The sequence below is a fragment of the Bos grunniens genome, chromosome 1 (genome assembly GCF_055505025.1).
Source record: "Bos grunniens cultivar Pamir isolate PY7600 chromosome 1, Bosgru_T2T1.0, whole genome shotgun sequence".
Taxonomy (NCBI): Eukaryota; Metazoa; Chordata; class Mammalia; order Artiodactyla; family Bovidae; genus Bos; species Bos grunniens.
Genome location: NC_141165.1, coordinates 18223248 through 18239907, shown reverse-complemented (window position 1 = coordinate 18239907; position 16660 = coordinate 18223248). Strand labels below are relative to the sequence as shown.

General features: G+C 37.4%; 1 protein-coding gene across 4 annotated transcripts in view; it reads right to left on the bottom strand.

The window, feature by feature from the left end:
* BRWD1 (bromodomain and WD repeat domain containing 1) overlaps window positions 1-16660 on the bottom strand; it is a 122861-nt gene that overhangs the window by 93832 nt on the left and 12369 nt on the right. For all 4 annotated transcript variants that reach the window (XR_015143081.1, XM_086343160.1, XM_086343087.1 and 1 more), the window contains 5 exons: window positions 9806-9956; window positions 7667-7765; window positions 7027-7187; window positions 5559-5780; window positions 1267-1367 (listed from right to left, as the gene is read on the bottom strand). Coding sequence is in view for 2 of the 4 variants with exons in the window: in XM_086343087.1 (XP_086199213.1) it covers window positions 1267-1367; window positions 5559-5780; window positions 7027-7187; window positions 7667-7765; window positions 9806-9956 (734 nt within the window). In the remaining 2 variants the exon portion in view is untranslated. The remainder of the gene's footprint in view (window positions 1-1266; window positions 1368-5558; window positions 5781-7026; window positions 7188-7666; window positions 7766-9805; window positions 9957-16660) is intronic.

Sequence of the window (16660 nt, the reverse complement as noted above, 5' to 3'; positions counted from 1 at the left end):
ATAGTCAATGGGAATTTGCTGCATGACTCAGGGAACTCAAACCAGGGCTCTGTAAAACCTAGAGGGGTAAGAAGGGATGGGAGGCAGAAGGGAGGTTCAAGAGGGAGGGGACATATATCCGGCTCATTCATGCTGATGTATGGCAGAAAGTTAAAACAATGTTATAAAGCAATTATTCTTCAATTAAGAATAAATTTTTTAAAAAGATAATGGCTTTAATCTAGCATACATAAATGTTGCCATCTTACTTCTATAGTACCTCTTCGTATACCAAATATTTCCACAAACACTGTTATAGGTGGTGGATGTGAGAGGACTGTCTAACCCCCAAACTTACATGGATCCTAGTACACAGAAAGAGCAAGCCCACTAACCACTGTTCTGTAACTGAGGTGATTAAAGCTCACAGAGTGTAACAGAACCCATTATCAAGGCCGCAGAACAGGCTGTAAAACCACCAGATGATAGCATGCTCTAACAGAAAGAGAGCGCAAGCTGCATATCAAACATTAAATTTTTAGTAGCCACATCATAAGTAAAAAGATAAAATTAGTTTTAATCCATTTAACACAATATATCCAAAATACCACAACAATGTTAATAAAATTTTAATGAGAACTTTAATTGCTTTCATAGTATATCCTTTAACTCTTCCGTAGCATATTGGACACTTATAATACATCTCAATTTGAAAAGTTTTCATCAAAAATACTTGATCTGTACTGAGATTTCATGAAACTTCTAGTTGAAAAACTAATTCACATACTCAAGTTGTTTAAAATACGCTTAAAAGTTCTATAAGTACTGAATCATATCCATTAAAAACTTAATAATTCGATTCCTCAATTGCACCAGCCACAACCAAAGTGCTCAATAGAGATGTGTGGTTAGTGAGTACCACGTTGGGCAGTGTAGGGCTATAATCCAGGTCTGATTCTTAAATAATTCCTGCCTAAATTTCTGCCTATGCATATAATTATATATATTTCTAACATTTTTCAAAATGTTTCACATACTATCACTTTTCAAAAACATGTGACCACTAAGAGAGAACAGCTCTGCCCCTTTAACATACCCAAATATCTAAATGGTACAGTGTAAACAGCAGTCAATAAGGTACATGCACTGTATGTATCAAAAATTACGTTTAAAAGTAAAAAGGCAATCACAATACATAATTTCTCTTTATAATCAGATTTCATTTTTAGACTAAACTGTAACATCACGAAAAAAGAAAAAACTTACTACACAATTACAGTCACTTACCTGAATTTCAGGGATTCTAAATCCCACTGCCAAAAACAAACAGTCCCATCAGCACCAGTGGAGACCATGTATCTTTGCGAGCCTTTGGCCATGGGGCTAAACTAAAAAGGAATAAAAACATTTACACATCAGTTTCCTGAGCTGGCACTAACATTACAGTTTAAGTTTTTCAAAGTTAATTTCAATTGACACTTTGAGTAACACACAGGAAATCCAAAATACAGGTGATGCTATAGTGAGAACTCCTAACCAATAAAAAAAAACAAAACAAAATGAAAGTCTATCTCTAATTTATAAATGTAATGTGATCTCAATAAAAGTTTATTTTGGAAACTAATAAGAACGGTCAGAAAAACTTTCATTAAGAGAAAGTAAAGATCTAGTCCTGTTGATATGAGACCTACCACAAAGCCTCAATAATTAAAACTATGGGGCACAGTACGTACATTATGACAGAAAGACCAACGGAAAACTGTGAAGTCCAAACTGGACCCTAATACACAAGACATACAACAAAGGAGCCATCTCAGTCAGATGGGGAAAAAATGGACCATAAATGCATAAATGGTACAGGACAACTATGCAACAATCTGGGGGAAAATGGATCCATTCTTGAGACTATAAAGCAGGATAAATTCCAAGTGATCAACATTTTAAATATTTAAATAACAAAACCATAGAAGTATTATAACAAAAGAATTATACTGTAACTTCAGAATAGGGTTAACACTTGTGTTTAATAAAGTACCAACTGTGTTACACAAACAAGCTAGAGAAAGGAAGATCCTTTTGGTCCAGAAACATCCAAGACAGCTTAAAAGACACAGAGGGAATTGTAAGGAAAACAAGAAAAACACACTTAGCAAAGGAGTAAGATAAACAAAACTACCAAAGTGAGAGGGAATGTGGTATGTGATAGCAACAGAAAGATCTATACTAACACTGAAGTTACCTTGGAATACATGAGCTCTTATTACTGTCAGTTTAATTCTATATATAATCTAAAACCCTAGAAATGATATTTGTTGCAGGTGGTCAATGTTTATTTCCATTTACCCATACACATTTTCTTTCAATTCTTCATTCCTTCTTATTACTCCAAGCCTGGGATCACATTCCTTCTCTGACTGAAGAATACTATTTCAAATTCCCCTTAGTGCTGTCCCATCAATAAAAAAACTCTGAGTCTGACTGAATATGTGTTTACTGCACTTCAGTGGATTTTCAGTAGGTTCAGAATTCTTGACCTGCAGTCATTTCCTATCAGCACTCTCAGAAAAGCACTCCTTTGTCTATGAACCTCCACTGCTTCTACTGAGAAGCTGGCCATCAGTCTTGCTCCTTTTGTTATTTTCCCCTCTGATTCTTTAAGATTTCTCTTTGTTTTTGGTTTTAAAACTAAATGTGATGTTCAACAGTTGTAGTTTTCTGTATATTTACTCTGTTCAGGAACCTTAGCATTTCTTCAATCTGTGGCTTTATTTCTTTAGTGTATTCTGCAAACTTCTCAGCTATTATCACTACAAACACAGCTTTTGCTTCATTCTCTCCTTCAGGAATTCCAGTTACACGTATGGTACATATATATGTATACACATGTGGAATCTTTTCAGCATTTCCTCTTTATTAACTAACCTATTTTGGTACATTCTAAACTCTTCACTCTGTGCTTCCATCTGTTTATTTTCTCTGGCCTCATTGCTAACTCATTAACTCTCTCTTTGACTTCCTTAGTAGAATTTAGTCTGCTGTTAAAACCATCTACTGAACTACTAAATTCAGTTGTACATGTCAGTTCTCAAATTTCCTTTTTACTAATTCTAGTTCTCTGATGAAATTTCATCAGTAGCTGAATTTACTATGCATGGATATTTCCAAGATATATCCTCCCCAACCCTACAAGTCTGTCAAAATTTCTGCTAAGCTTCTCAGTCACCTATGAAACTGCTGTTGCTAAGTCGCTTTAGTCGTGTCCGATTCTGTGCGACCCCAAAGACGGCAGCCCACCAGGCTCCCCTGTCCCTGGGATTCTCCAGGCAAGAACACTGGAGTGGGTTGCCATTTCCTTCTCCAATGCATGAAAGTGAAAAGTGAAAATGAAGTCGCTCAGTCGTGTCCGACTCTTAGCGACCCCATGGACTGCAGCCTTCCAGGCTCCTCTGTCCATGGGATTTTCCAGACAAGAGTACTAGAGTGGGCTGCCAACTGCTAAATGCCTTCAAATTCAAGGTTCCTCGCTCTGGGCTTTCCATATCTTGGCTACATAATTTCTCACTATGTTAGTACTTTGTGGAATGGAATGGAAATGAAAACAGTGACAGACTTTACTTTCTTGGGCTCCAAAATCACTGCAGATGGTAACTGCAGCCATGAAATTAAGACACTTGCTCCTTGGAAGAAAAGCTATGACCAACCTAGAAAGCATATTAAAAAGCAGAGACATTAACTTTGCCAACAAAGTTGGCATCTAGTCAAAGCTATGGTTTTTCCCGTAGTCATGTATGGATGTGTGAGTTGGACCACAAAGAAAGCTGAGCACCAAAGAATTGATCCTTTTGAAATGTGGTATTGAAGAAGACTCTTGAGAGTCCCTTGGACTGCAAGGAGATCAAACCAGTCAATCCTAAAGAAAATCAGTCCCGAATATTGGACTGATGCTGAAGCTGAAACTCCAATACTTTGGCCACCTGAGGCGAAGAACTGACTTAGAAAAGACTCTGATGCTGGTAAAGATTGAAGGCAGGAGGAGAAGGGGACGACAGAGGATGAGATGGCTGGATGGCATCACCAACTTGACAAATACAACTTTGAGCAAACTCCAGGAGTTGGTGATGAAGAGAAGCCTGGCATGCTGCAGTCCATGAGGTCACAAGGAATCGGACACAACTGAGCAACTGAACTGATTAGTACTCTGGATACTTTTTCACCTTCATCCAACTTTTCTATTAATAGTTTCCACCTAAGCATTATGTCTCTTACTCCTCAACATCTTGATGCTGCTGCTGCTGCTGCTAAGTCGCGTCAGTTGTGTCCGACTCTGTGCAACCACATAGACGGCAGCCCACCAGGCTGCTCCGTCCCTGGAATTCTCCAGGCAAGAACACTGGAGTGGGTTGCCATTTCCTCCTCCAATTGTTACTTGATACTCAAGGTTCTAACTCTAACCCAGTTAGTCTAATACTAACACTATTGAGAATGTAAGCAATCTGTGTTTTAAAGAAAGCCTCCAAGTGACTCTCATACGCATTAAATAAAACTACTACTCCAGATCCAACAACCAACTTACAAGAAACACAAAGAAACACGTTAATCTATTCTACAAGGAAGCAAATGGTACCCAAACTGTGGGAACTTTATAGACCCAATTTCCTCAACAAAGAAACTGCACAAAAATTGGACTAGATGGTGAAACTTGTTGTAAAATTCTTTTAATGTATAGCAACCAATTGTAAGATATTGACTTTGGTTCCTAATTCAAACAAACTAAATAAAATAATGCTATTTATGAAAGAGTCGTGACTGACTCTTTGCGACCCCACAGACTATACAGTCCATGGAATTCTCCAGGCCAGAATACTGGAGTGGGTAGCCTTTCCCTTCTCCGGGGATCTTCCCAACCCAGGGATTGAACCCAGGACTCCCACACTGCAGGCAGATTCTTTACCAGCTGAGCCACCAGGGAAGTCCATTTATGAAACTATTTGAAATTTGAACATCAACAAACAAGTGTGATGATAATGTTTTTGGTTGTGTTTTTAATAAAACACAGTAGACATACTGAAGCATTTACAGATGAAATGATATGAAATCTAGCATTTGCTTTAGGTACAAGGCGAAATAGATGAAGAACTGGCCAGGGATGATGGACACATAAAGGCTCATCGTACTATTTTGTCTACCATCTATACGGTTCAAAAAAATTAATGTCCGCAATAAAGAAAAAAATATAGTTCAGCCAATTTAATCAACTTATCAAAATCCACAAATTTTAAAGGAGAAAAATTATTAACCTGTCACCATGAGTGTATGTATAATTGCCACTCACTCAGTTCAACTGTAAACCTAAAGGAAATAGTAAGTCATCCCAGTAAAGCTCTTAACTACATTAGGTATCTATTACATTACCCTTCCAAGATTCATGGAACTATGATTAATTATATTTTTCCTGATTACTAAATTTAAAATAGATCATGTAATTACTAAACATCTCACTATTTCTCATCTCCAAAGATAATGACCATTTAAATGAAAAGGAGACAGTCCACAAATGTGCACACTAAAGTGGGTTTTACCTGTAAAGATGTAATTGACCCCGTGTGTCCTTGGAGCACAGCAACTGGAGCACAGGTTCTCAGGCACCACACTCTAATTATTTTATCACAGCTCCCTGCAGCAATCATTGTATTCTCATAGTTTACTGCCATATCTGAAATTTCTGCAGAATGACCTCTTAACGTGGACAATAGGCGGCCATTGTGTGTTGACCAAATCTTCACCAAACAATCATCTGAACCCTAAGAAAAAATATACCCCAAGATAAAATGTTAATACAGCAAGTCTTATATTTCATTAAAAAAATACCATCCACTTGTCACACAAATTAAATGTCTATATCTCCTCCTCTCTTTCCAACTGTCGAATACCCTGTAAATTATGAATCTGATGGCCAAGAACACTTACAATGTTTTTTTTCCTTCAAATCAAATAATAAAAAAGATACATTCTTGCAGTTTTCATTTCTATGGCTTAGACCTATTATAAATACTATTTTCTCCAAATTCTCTGCCATGTAATAAGTCCAACTAAAAGTCCAAGGCTCATCCATTTCAGTTAACAAAGTTAAATGTTTGTTTAGTTCACATTAAGTTAAATAACTTGGTAAGTATTAGTTAGGACAGTTCTGTTTCACAATGGCAATTGTGGCAATTCCAAAAACAAAAAATAATGGGACTAAAGCCCTCATTTTAAATAACTAAGCAACAGAATCTCAAATTTATAGTACCATCCAGTATCCATCCATCCAGAAAATATCTGAATATCAACTGTGAATCTCAACAACAGAAAAATGAAATCTAAACTTCTTATCCATCCTAACTTCCCTTAAAACACTGAAAGTGAAGTCGCTCAGTTGTGTCCAACTCTTTGTGACCCCATGGACTGTAGGCCACCAGGCTCCTCCATCCATGGGATTTCCCAGGCCAGAATCCTGGAGTGGGTTGCCATTTCCTTCATCAGGGGATCTTCCCGACCCAGGGATAGAACCTGGGTCTCCTGCATTGCAGGCAGACGCTTTAACCTCTGAGCCACCAGGGAAGCCCAAATTCCAAAAATTTACATGTAGTTTTACAATAATTATAAAATAATCTTTCAGTGTTAATCAATTTCCCCAGATCATGAGTAATCAATGTGAATATGAATCACCTGTAGACATCTGGATTTTGAGGGGAGAGGGTCTTTCTGATTAGGGGATTTTTTGGATTGTTTTTGGTTAATACACACTAGAACCTAATTCAGTAGGTCTAGAATGAGCTGGAGGTGATCCACCAACACCATACAAGGCCTGATTATCTGCTTCAGAATTACAGGGGATACTTAATAAAAATGCAAATAAAAATGCAAAAATGCACAGACCCCACACCAGACCAAGTCAAAATTTCTGAGAAAGGGAAAAGACATATTTAATTAAGCTTTCCTAGATAATCATGAGGCACACGAAAGTGCTCCAGATGATACCAAATTGACTTTAAAATGGTAACTCACTGTAAAGATTCTATGTCCTGTCCTATCAAATGCTACACAGTAAACAGCAGACAGATGTCCGAGAATCCTCCTGTGCATTTTTATGTGCTGATACATAGCTCCTGGAAATGCTGTGCTAAAAGTGGAACACCCTGTGAGCTGTTTTCCTCGATGGATCTCCACTAGGAAATAAAAACATGAAAATGGTTAAGGGGAAGCCAGTATGTGAGAAGCTAAGAAAAACTCCAAAACAATTTCTAGAGGGCCACAAAAATTAACACTTGAGAAATCCTAATGATGAAGTTTCTTCCCAATTCTGTTCTATTATAAGCACTGCTGCTGCTGCTGCTAAGTCGCTTCAGTCATGTCCGACTCTGTGCGACCCCATGGACTGCAGCCTACCAGGCTCCTCCATCCATGGATTTTCCAGGCAAAAGTACTGGAGTGGGGTGCCATTGCCTTCTCCGACTATAAGCACTAGTACAGATTTATTAAATAAGATTGTTCTTCATTACCTTTTATTACTTTTAGTAATAATTTTAGGAAAGCAATTATCTGAAACATTACCAGCACCTCCTTTAAAGTTTTAATACAGCAGTTACAAAATTGGTCAAGAAATTAAGAAATTATTTTGGGCAACTGAAAAGTCAACCTCACTTACCAAGATTTGGTGGGGAACCATAATTCACCGGCATTTCAGGAGGTCTTCCTCTATGAAGAGCAGCAAAGGCAGAGCCCTTCCAAACTGTGTGCCTGCAGTCTTTAAAATGAATTTTAGATACACATAAAATCTTGAAAGTTAACCCCAAGAAAGATTTTATAGAATACTTACGTATATTGTAATAAACTGTTTATTAAAAGGTTTACCAACTAATATACTTTAACAGAAAAGCCCTAGAGGTTTATTAGACTATTTCTGAAGGAAAAAAAAAAATTTAAGACATCTCAGATACAACAACAACAACTAACATTTGTGTAGCACTTTACAATTTACAAAGTGCTTTCCACATACATTATCTCATTGAATCCTCACAACAACCCTGTGAGGTAGGTATTATCGCCAATTTACAAGTGAGGTAACTGAGGCTCAAAGGTTCCAGGACCTTTAAAGAGATCCACTGCAAATACTTGTCAAGATGGACCATAAAACCAAATCTTTTGACTCCAAGTCCTACTCAATGCCAAATGGATTTTTATTTTTCATCACAGAATTACACCATACAATCATTAGTGATAAAGGTCTTACTCGCAACTGATCCAATTTTCCCATAATGGACATTTTTGTAAGGAAATTTTTTTTTCATTTATATGAAAATCCTTGACTTATTTAAATGTTACTGAGTTTAAAATTAATGCTGGCCAATATTACCATGACTTTAATCTCCTTAGTATTGACAAATGGCTTTCCTCTTGTTTTAGGATCATAGACAATCCTTTACACAAGAGCACATGTAGGACCTGTGAGTCTGAACACTTAATTCTGAAGTCCTATCCCTCTTAGCAAATACACAAAGAAAACTGTCTAACCCCCTCTAGAGGAGATAGCAGCAGAGCACAGAGTATGCTGTGCTAGAAATTAGCTTCTGCAGAACTGGAGGAGGAAGGGAAGAAAGGAATTATATAAACCTCCACTGAGCCTCGGGTGCCCCAAACTAACAGGCATATCATGTTTTACAGGAATGAATTCATTACCACTATCATTATCAGTTACAAGGCATCCTCTCATGTCACTAGTACAAACAGAGAAATATAGTCCCTACCCTAGGACAGCTTGCTGAAAAGCTTCTTCTACAGTCTGCCAGTTCTAAAGCAGTGCTCATCACAGAACAACATTGAGCTTGACACAAGTAAAGAAAACAGAAGAAAACAGGCTACCCAAGCAACTACTATATAACAACCTAAAATAGAATAATTACAAGGTGAGTAGAACACAGAAAAAGGAGGAATATGAACAGTTTCCTGATTCGAGCCACAGTGTGGCGTGACTACATAGAGCACTGCAAAACAACTAAAGCTGACAAACCAGTCTGGCATGGAACCAAGAGGAAGGGTTGCTCTTTCTCAGTCAAACTTTATACTGGTGGAGCCATCTAAGAGGCAGCATCACAACAGCAACAGATCTTAAAAATAATCATGAGGGATGAATGTGACGGATACTCAGGATCAGAAGAGCCAACATTCTTGCCCATTAGCGGTTAAGCCACGTTGTATACATAGATTGTATCACATACATATACTCAGTCTAAGTGATTTATACCAAGCTAACAGAAAAACAGCAATTCCAAACATTTTGCTACCACACAATTTCGCAAAAAATTAAATTGGTGGAAAAAGAACCATGCAATTGTACATTTTTGGTACTCATTTTCAAAATGCTACCAAATTTAGAAAATCACTTCCCCTTATAACAAAGGGCTTGCAGAATCTAAATATCAAATGAAATACTTCTAGCATTTAAAGAGTTTATTAGACACATACAATTACATTCAATGAAGTTATAAGTGAGCTACAAAATGGAAAATTAAGAACTCACATTGATAAAACCTCAAACACATCTCAGAATAAATTCAAGCTTTTGAGCTTAACATCTGTACCTTTATCATTTTTTAAATGCAGAAGGACCCATTAAACACTGACGTAATAGAAATCAATGCCTAGGCTAAATGCAGAGAATTTTATAGTCCACAGCATGGTTTTTAGTTACATATCACCTTTCTTCCACAATGCTTACATTACTTCACAATTATAGTAATTATTAAGCTAGTAATACAAAGCAGAACACTTCTTCAAATTAAGGTACCTTTTGCTGTACGTAGCAAAGACTGCCTTCCTGCCCCAAGTAAAGAAGTGACTCTTGAAATGCTGGGTGGGATCTCTTTATCCAGCATGGGACCGATGCGTTGGCAGATTTGCAACAGATGGTCAGGAGCCACATGCTTATTGGACAAGACCTGATTGGAGAGCAAGTTTTGAAAACAACATTTTTTACAAGAGTTTCAAAAAACAAATACTTAGGGACAAGTTTGACGAAATATGTGAGAAACATATACAAAGAAAACTACAAAATGCTGCTCAGACAAATTAAAAAACAAAATAAGCAGTAAATTAATCTACAGATTCAAAGGCATCCCAACCAAAATCCCAGTAGGCTTTTTTTGTTGTCGTTAGAAATTGAAAATTTTATTCTAAAATGTATAGCAAACAGCTTAGAAAAGCCAAAACAGCTTTGAAAAAAAGCAAAGTTGAGAACTAACCACCTGATTTCAGGACCTGTTATATAAGAACTGATTTTTAGCAAAGGTGCAAAAAAGATAAATCTTTTCAAAATTGGTGTCAAAACAAGGGAATATCCATTTGTCTAAATAATTATAATAATAATGAAAGTGAAAGTGTTAGTTGCTCAGTCATGTCCAACTCTTTCCAACCCCAGAGTTTGTAGCCCACCAGGCTCCACTGTTCATGGAATTCTCCAAGCAAGAATACTGTGGTAGCCATTCCCTTCTCCAGGGGATCTTCCCAAACCAGGGATCAAACCTGGGTCTTCGCATTGGAGGCAGATTCTTTACCATCTGAATCACCAGGTAATTAACTTTAATATGTACATGACACCATAAACAAAAATTATCTCAAGATACATCATAGATCTAAATGTTATCATCTAAAACTTTAAAATCTATAAAAGAAAACTTTAGAGAAAAATCTTTATGACCTGACATTAGGCAAAGATTTCTAAAATGACACCAAAAACAAAATCCACAAAAGAACAGATCAATAAAGTATACTTCACCAAAACAACTTCAGTAGGTATTGTTAAGAGGATGAAAAGACAACCATAGGCTGAAAGAAAATACTGGCAAAGTATGTATCTGATAAAGGACTCATATCCAGAATACATAAAGAACTATCAAGACAATAAATTTTTAAAAACCTAATTTTTAAGAATGATTTGACTAGACACCTCACCAAAGAAGACATACAGATGGCAAACAAACACATGAAAAGATGCTCAACATCACTGGTAACAGATGAAATACAAATTAAAACCATAATGAGATATCACTACACATCTACTAAAAAAGCTAAAATCTAAAAAACTGACCAGACCAAGATCACAAGAATGTAGAGAAACTGCTGGTAGAAAGGGAAAACAGTACAATCACTTTGGAAAACAGTGAGGTAGTGTCTTTAATAGTAACACATACCTAACCATTTTATCCAGCTGTAATACTCATAGGTGTTTACACAAGAAAAAAGGAAGCGTATGTTCACATAAAGGTTTGCACATGAATGTTCTTGAACAGCTTTCTTCTCAAGAGCCCGGAAGTAAACACAATTCAAACGTCTATTAACAGGTGAATGACTAGACACATTACTGTGTCTGTACAATGGAATACTACTCAGCAATAAGGAAATTTAGTAACACAAATTAATGGGTGAATCTCAAAATAACTGTGGAAAGAAGCCAGAAAAAGAGCACATCCTATATGATTCCATTTATATAAAACTCCAGAAAATGCAAATTAACTTATAGTTACAGAAAGCAAGTCACAGGTTACTGGGGGCTGGGAGAGCAGCAGGAGGAATTATGAAGAGGAAACCTTTGAGTGTAAGAGGGATGTTCACTATGATGATGGGTTCATGGTGTAACACATCTAAATCTATCACTCAAACATTTTATATGCAGTTTATTCTGTCAATTATATCTAAAAAAAAAAAAAACCTAATGTTACCTGATATAATTTGGCATAAATTTTAACACTTCATCCCATGGGCTCCTCAATCGCATTGAGGAAGTTCTGACAAAACATCACTGTCAGGACTGTCCCAACATTCAAGACACACAGTATCTCTGCTCCCTTCCATTAATACCAAAAATATTCCCCATGCCATTCTGATACCAACAATGCTCCACATTATTTCCAAATTCCTTGAGAAACCCCATTCCAAAAAAATTTGAAACCAAGTTCTATTAATAAATCTCTTTTGGCTCTGAATCATGAATTCAAATGTAAAATAAACTTGGATTCAATATAAAGTTTTTGTTCATAAACCCTGGTGACATCTTTAATTTTCCAACCTGACTTAACGTTTCCCACCATAATAGATGTTCCAAGGCAAAACTCAAAAGATATTATCAGAGCTCAGTCAGACCTCAAAAAAGCATTCACTTTTTTGAGTGCCAAGATATCACTTGGCACTCTGCTGCAAAGTGTCAGTATGTAAAAGTTCAAGAACTGTTGCAGATAATTAGCTCATCATAAGAGTGGAGAGGAAGACAGGAGAACTAGAAGGTAATTCCAACAGGATCAAGAAAATCAAAGATCTAAGACTTTGTCAGTAAAGAAAACCTGAAAACAAAACCCCTATTAAAGCAATTGTATTGAGTGACCTGAACAACATAAGGATTAAATATCCTATGGATTAAATATATAAGATAAATGACTTTGGGAAATGGCAACATGACTTCCATAACGTGGAAAATCACACTTCTCTAATAGTTCTCTTTGAGTTTTCCACTATTTAGGTGGATGTGTGTGTCAGTCTCTCAGTCCCGTCCAGCTACTTGTGATCCCATGGTCTGCAGACCACCAGGCTCCTCTGTCCATGGGATTTTCCAGGCAAGAATACTGGAGTGAGTTGCCATTTCCTTCTCCAAGGAATCTTCCTGACCCAAAAATCAAACCCAGTCTTCTGCATTGCAAGTCGATTCTTTACCTTCTGAGCCACCAGGGTAGCCCATTAGGTACACAGAGAACTCTTAACTATATACACAACCAACTCTATCTGAGTTGAATGGAGACTTGTTTTGAAGATCAGCTATAAAAGCTATGGATAAAAAAAAAACTCTCCAGAGAAAAGGTATGGATAGAAAATTTTAAACAGATTGTTTCCCAGTGGTAGAATCTTATTTTCTCTCAAGTGATATGGAAAGAGAGCTTTACAAACATGCAATAAAAGACTGCCTGTATTGAAGCAGCAATAAAACTGATCATTAAAATAATAGGAAGCTTCAACACAGATAAATGGATCTAGATAAAGTCCTTATAGGAATACAGATTCCATATGACAGCTATTAATTCCCATGAAGAGAATTACAGATTCTCTGCATTTTTTCTGAGGATTCTAATGTAACCAAATCTAAATAATAATAATGATAAAAATCAGAGATCTGGGGTGGGGGGGACATCCTATTCTTGTACAAAATAAGATGTATCTGAAAAATAATATGGTCCTAGTACCAATATAGACCAAAAAAAGAAAAAGAAAAACCAGTCCTGAACTTTAAAAAATATCATTTTGACAAAAATTAATATAAGTAATAAATAGGTAATTTTCCTTTAATATTTTCAAGTCCTAGATAGGAGCATTAGTAACAGTTTCTAACAAGAGCTTCAATCAGTATGTCAGTTATACAAGGCTCTCAGGAGTCAGGCCAGAAGCTAAATCCTTTCAGTGGCCAAACAGCCAATCCCTCGACCCTCTAGTTCACTGTAGCCATATTCAGTTTCAGGAAGTTTATCAGCCACAACCCTAGAATCACTGTGTCATTATCACCAAGTTCTGGTCATAGTGATCATGAGCCCCTTTCAAGCCCTGGGTGGCAGTTACAGAAAGTGGGTGTAGAGTCTAGATAACCTAATTGGAAAATTATGGGGGAAAATAGCTTGTTCTATAAAGTTTGGGATGCTGTAATCTAACCAGGATCTAAAATGAATATTTAATATCTTAAAGATGTACCTGTCTGACCTTTACCTTTCCCTCAAAGTATCTTAAACTACATCTAGAAATTTTGCAATGGAAAATGTGTAAGTGTTAAACTACCATAACTCCTGTAACAATGAAAATTACAGTACAACAATGAAACACAAGAAGTGACAGAAAGCACTGCCTTTTACACAAAATACAAAATTTGGTGTCTTCCTTAAGAAATTCTCCTCAGCTTCTGATGACAGACGTTCTTTATTTAAAATGTGCAAATTTAGTATCAATGGCAAAATATTCCCCTAAGAAATAAGAGGAAAAAAGAGCTTAACAGTATAGACAAAAGACCTACACAGAGAAATGTTCTAGTGCTGGTGTGAGATCTTCATGTAAAAGCACTTTAATGCGTTTTAATTACAGAAAGTTAACTAGCTCTAGCTTCTCAGAGCAATGACTGCTTGCTTACCCAACAGCCATCACCTCCCCACTTCAGCATTACCTCACTTTTCCAGTTTCTTTCATAACCAAGAGACCACATGATCTAGTTCTGGCCAATGAAACTGAGAAGAAATCTCCTGAGGCAAGGGAACATTCCTGGAAAAATTCTCCTCCCTAATAAAATAGTCACAGGAAGAAAGAATTCTTCCCTCCCAGCATTTCTAGGGTATGATGGCAAGAACTGCAAAAAACCATCCAGCAACGTAAAAACTAAGAGTCTGAAGTAAAAAGACCAAAACGGCAAGGCTGCCAAAGAAGAAAGGCAAAGACTGACTCTAGTGACGCCATTAGACCCCTGCATCAATTCTATTTATAGACATTTAAGAAACCATTGTCGATCTTCATTGTTACTTAAGCCACTGCTTCTCAGCAAATGTATTGATCAGATAAGACTATTGTGCCACATGCAATCTCACCAATCCTAACAGCATGTTTCCCAATCTGAGTATCTGTAACAAAGTAACCCACCAACCATCTCAATCAAGCCAGGCTTGCCTAGAAAATGCTATTAATGCTGACTGCTATGTTAAACCGGAGAAGGCAATGGCACCCCACTCCAGTACTCTTGCCTGGAGAATCCCATGGATGGAGGAGCCTGGAAGGCTGCAGTCCATAGGGTCGCTGAGGGTCGGACACAACTGAGCGACTTCACTTTCACTTTTCACTTTCATGCATCGGAGAAGGAAATGGCAACCCACTCTAGTACTCTTGCCTGGAGAATCCCAGGGACAGGGGAGCCTGGTGGGCTTCCGTCTACGGGGTCACAAAGAGTCACGACTGAAGTGACTTAGCAGCAGCAGCAGCAGCTATGTTAAACAGAGATACAGCCTTAGCTAACATTTCTATGCAGTTCTATTAATACCATTTTCATCCTCCCTTAGCAAAACAATGATCCCCCTTTCTAGACCATTTCAGCTTTTTCAAATTACAAACTATTCAGGAGAAAAAAAAAATCTAACATTTCTGATATTGTCTGCTTGTTTGGGATAGAACCCTGGCCCTGGCAGTGAAAGTCCTACCCACTGGACTGTCAGGGAATTCCCATAAGATTTCTGATTTTGTTGATAAGAGAGTTCTCTTGCTGTTTCTAGACCTAGCATCAGATCATCTGACAAGAGTAAAATACAGAAAGCAAAATTCTCAGGAATTTTATCCATAAATCAGCTGACTTCTGAAGCATCTTGAGATTTGTGTGCATCAGTCTCCTCTGACTCTGTGCAACCCCATGAACTGTAGCTTGCCAGGCTCCTCTGTCCATGGGATTCTCCAGGCAAGAATACTGGAGCAAGTAGCCAAGCCCTCGTCCAGGAGATCTTCCCAACCCAGGGACTGAACTAGCGTCCCTTAAGTCTCCTGCATTAGCAGGTGGGTTCTTTAACACTAGTGCCAGCAACATCTGGGAAGCCCCATCTTGAGATTTCTGCTATATCAAATCAAAATAACAGAATTTTCTAAGCTGAGTATGACCAAAACATGGATTTATTAAAGTCTGAATTCTATATGGAACTTAATGAAGAGATAAATATTCTCCCCCCCAAAAAACTTCATTTTTTAAAAATGTTTAACAAGATGTAGCATTGGGTTGGCCAAAAAGTTCACTCATTTTCCCAGTTACGATGGATCTAGTAGCACTTAGTTGTCTTACCTTCATTCGAAGTAATTTTGTTAAGATTGTCTTGTGACAGTTGTCATATCAGCATGCATTAAAAAAAAAAAAAACTTACTGAAATTGGTGAATTTTTGTGTAGCCATTTTAAAATTGAAGATAGGGGAAAAAGCAACATTTTCAGCATATTATGCTTTATTATTTCAAGAAAAGTAAAAACCCAACACAAAAGACTTGTGCAGTTTATGGAGAAGGTGCTGTGACTGATCCCAAATGTGTCAAAAGTGGTTTGTGAAGTTTTGTGCTGGAGGTTTCTCACTGGATGATGCTCCATGGTCAGGCAGACCAGCTGAAGTTGATAGCGATCAAAGTGAGACACTGAGAATAATTATACCATGAGGGAGTCAGCCAACATACTGAAAATATCCAAATCAAGACTTCCCCGGTAGCACAGTGGAAAAGAATCTGCCTGCCAATGCAGGGGATATGGCTTTGATCCCTGGTCCAGGAAGATTTCACATGCTGTGGAGCAAGTAAGCCCATGAGCCACAACTTCTGAGCTTGCACTCTAGAGCCTCAACTATTGAACCTGGGTGCCACAACTATTGAAGCCCAAGCACCTAGATCCTGTGCTCTGCAACAAGAAAAGCCACCTCAATAAAAAGCCTGCATACCACAGTGAAGATCAGCCTCCACTCACCACAACTAGAGCAAGTCCTAGAGTAGCAATGAAGACCCAGTACAACCAAAATTAAATAAATAAAAATTTAAAATATCCAAATCAAGTGCTGAAAATCATTTGCACCCAGTTGGTCATGTTCATTGCTTTCATATTTGGGTGCCACAAAA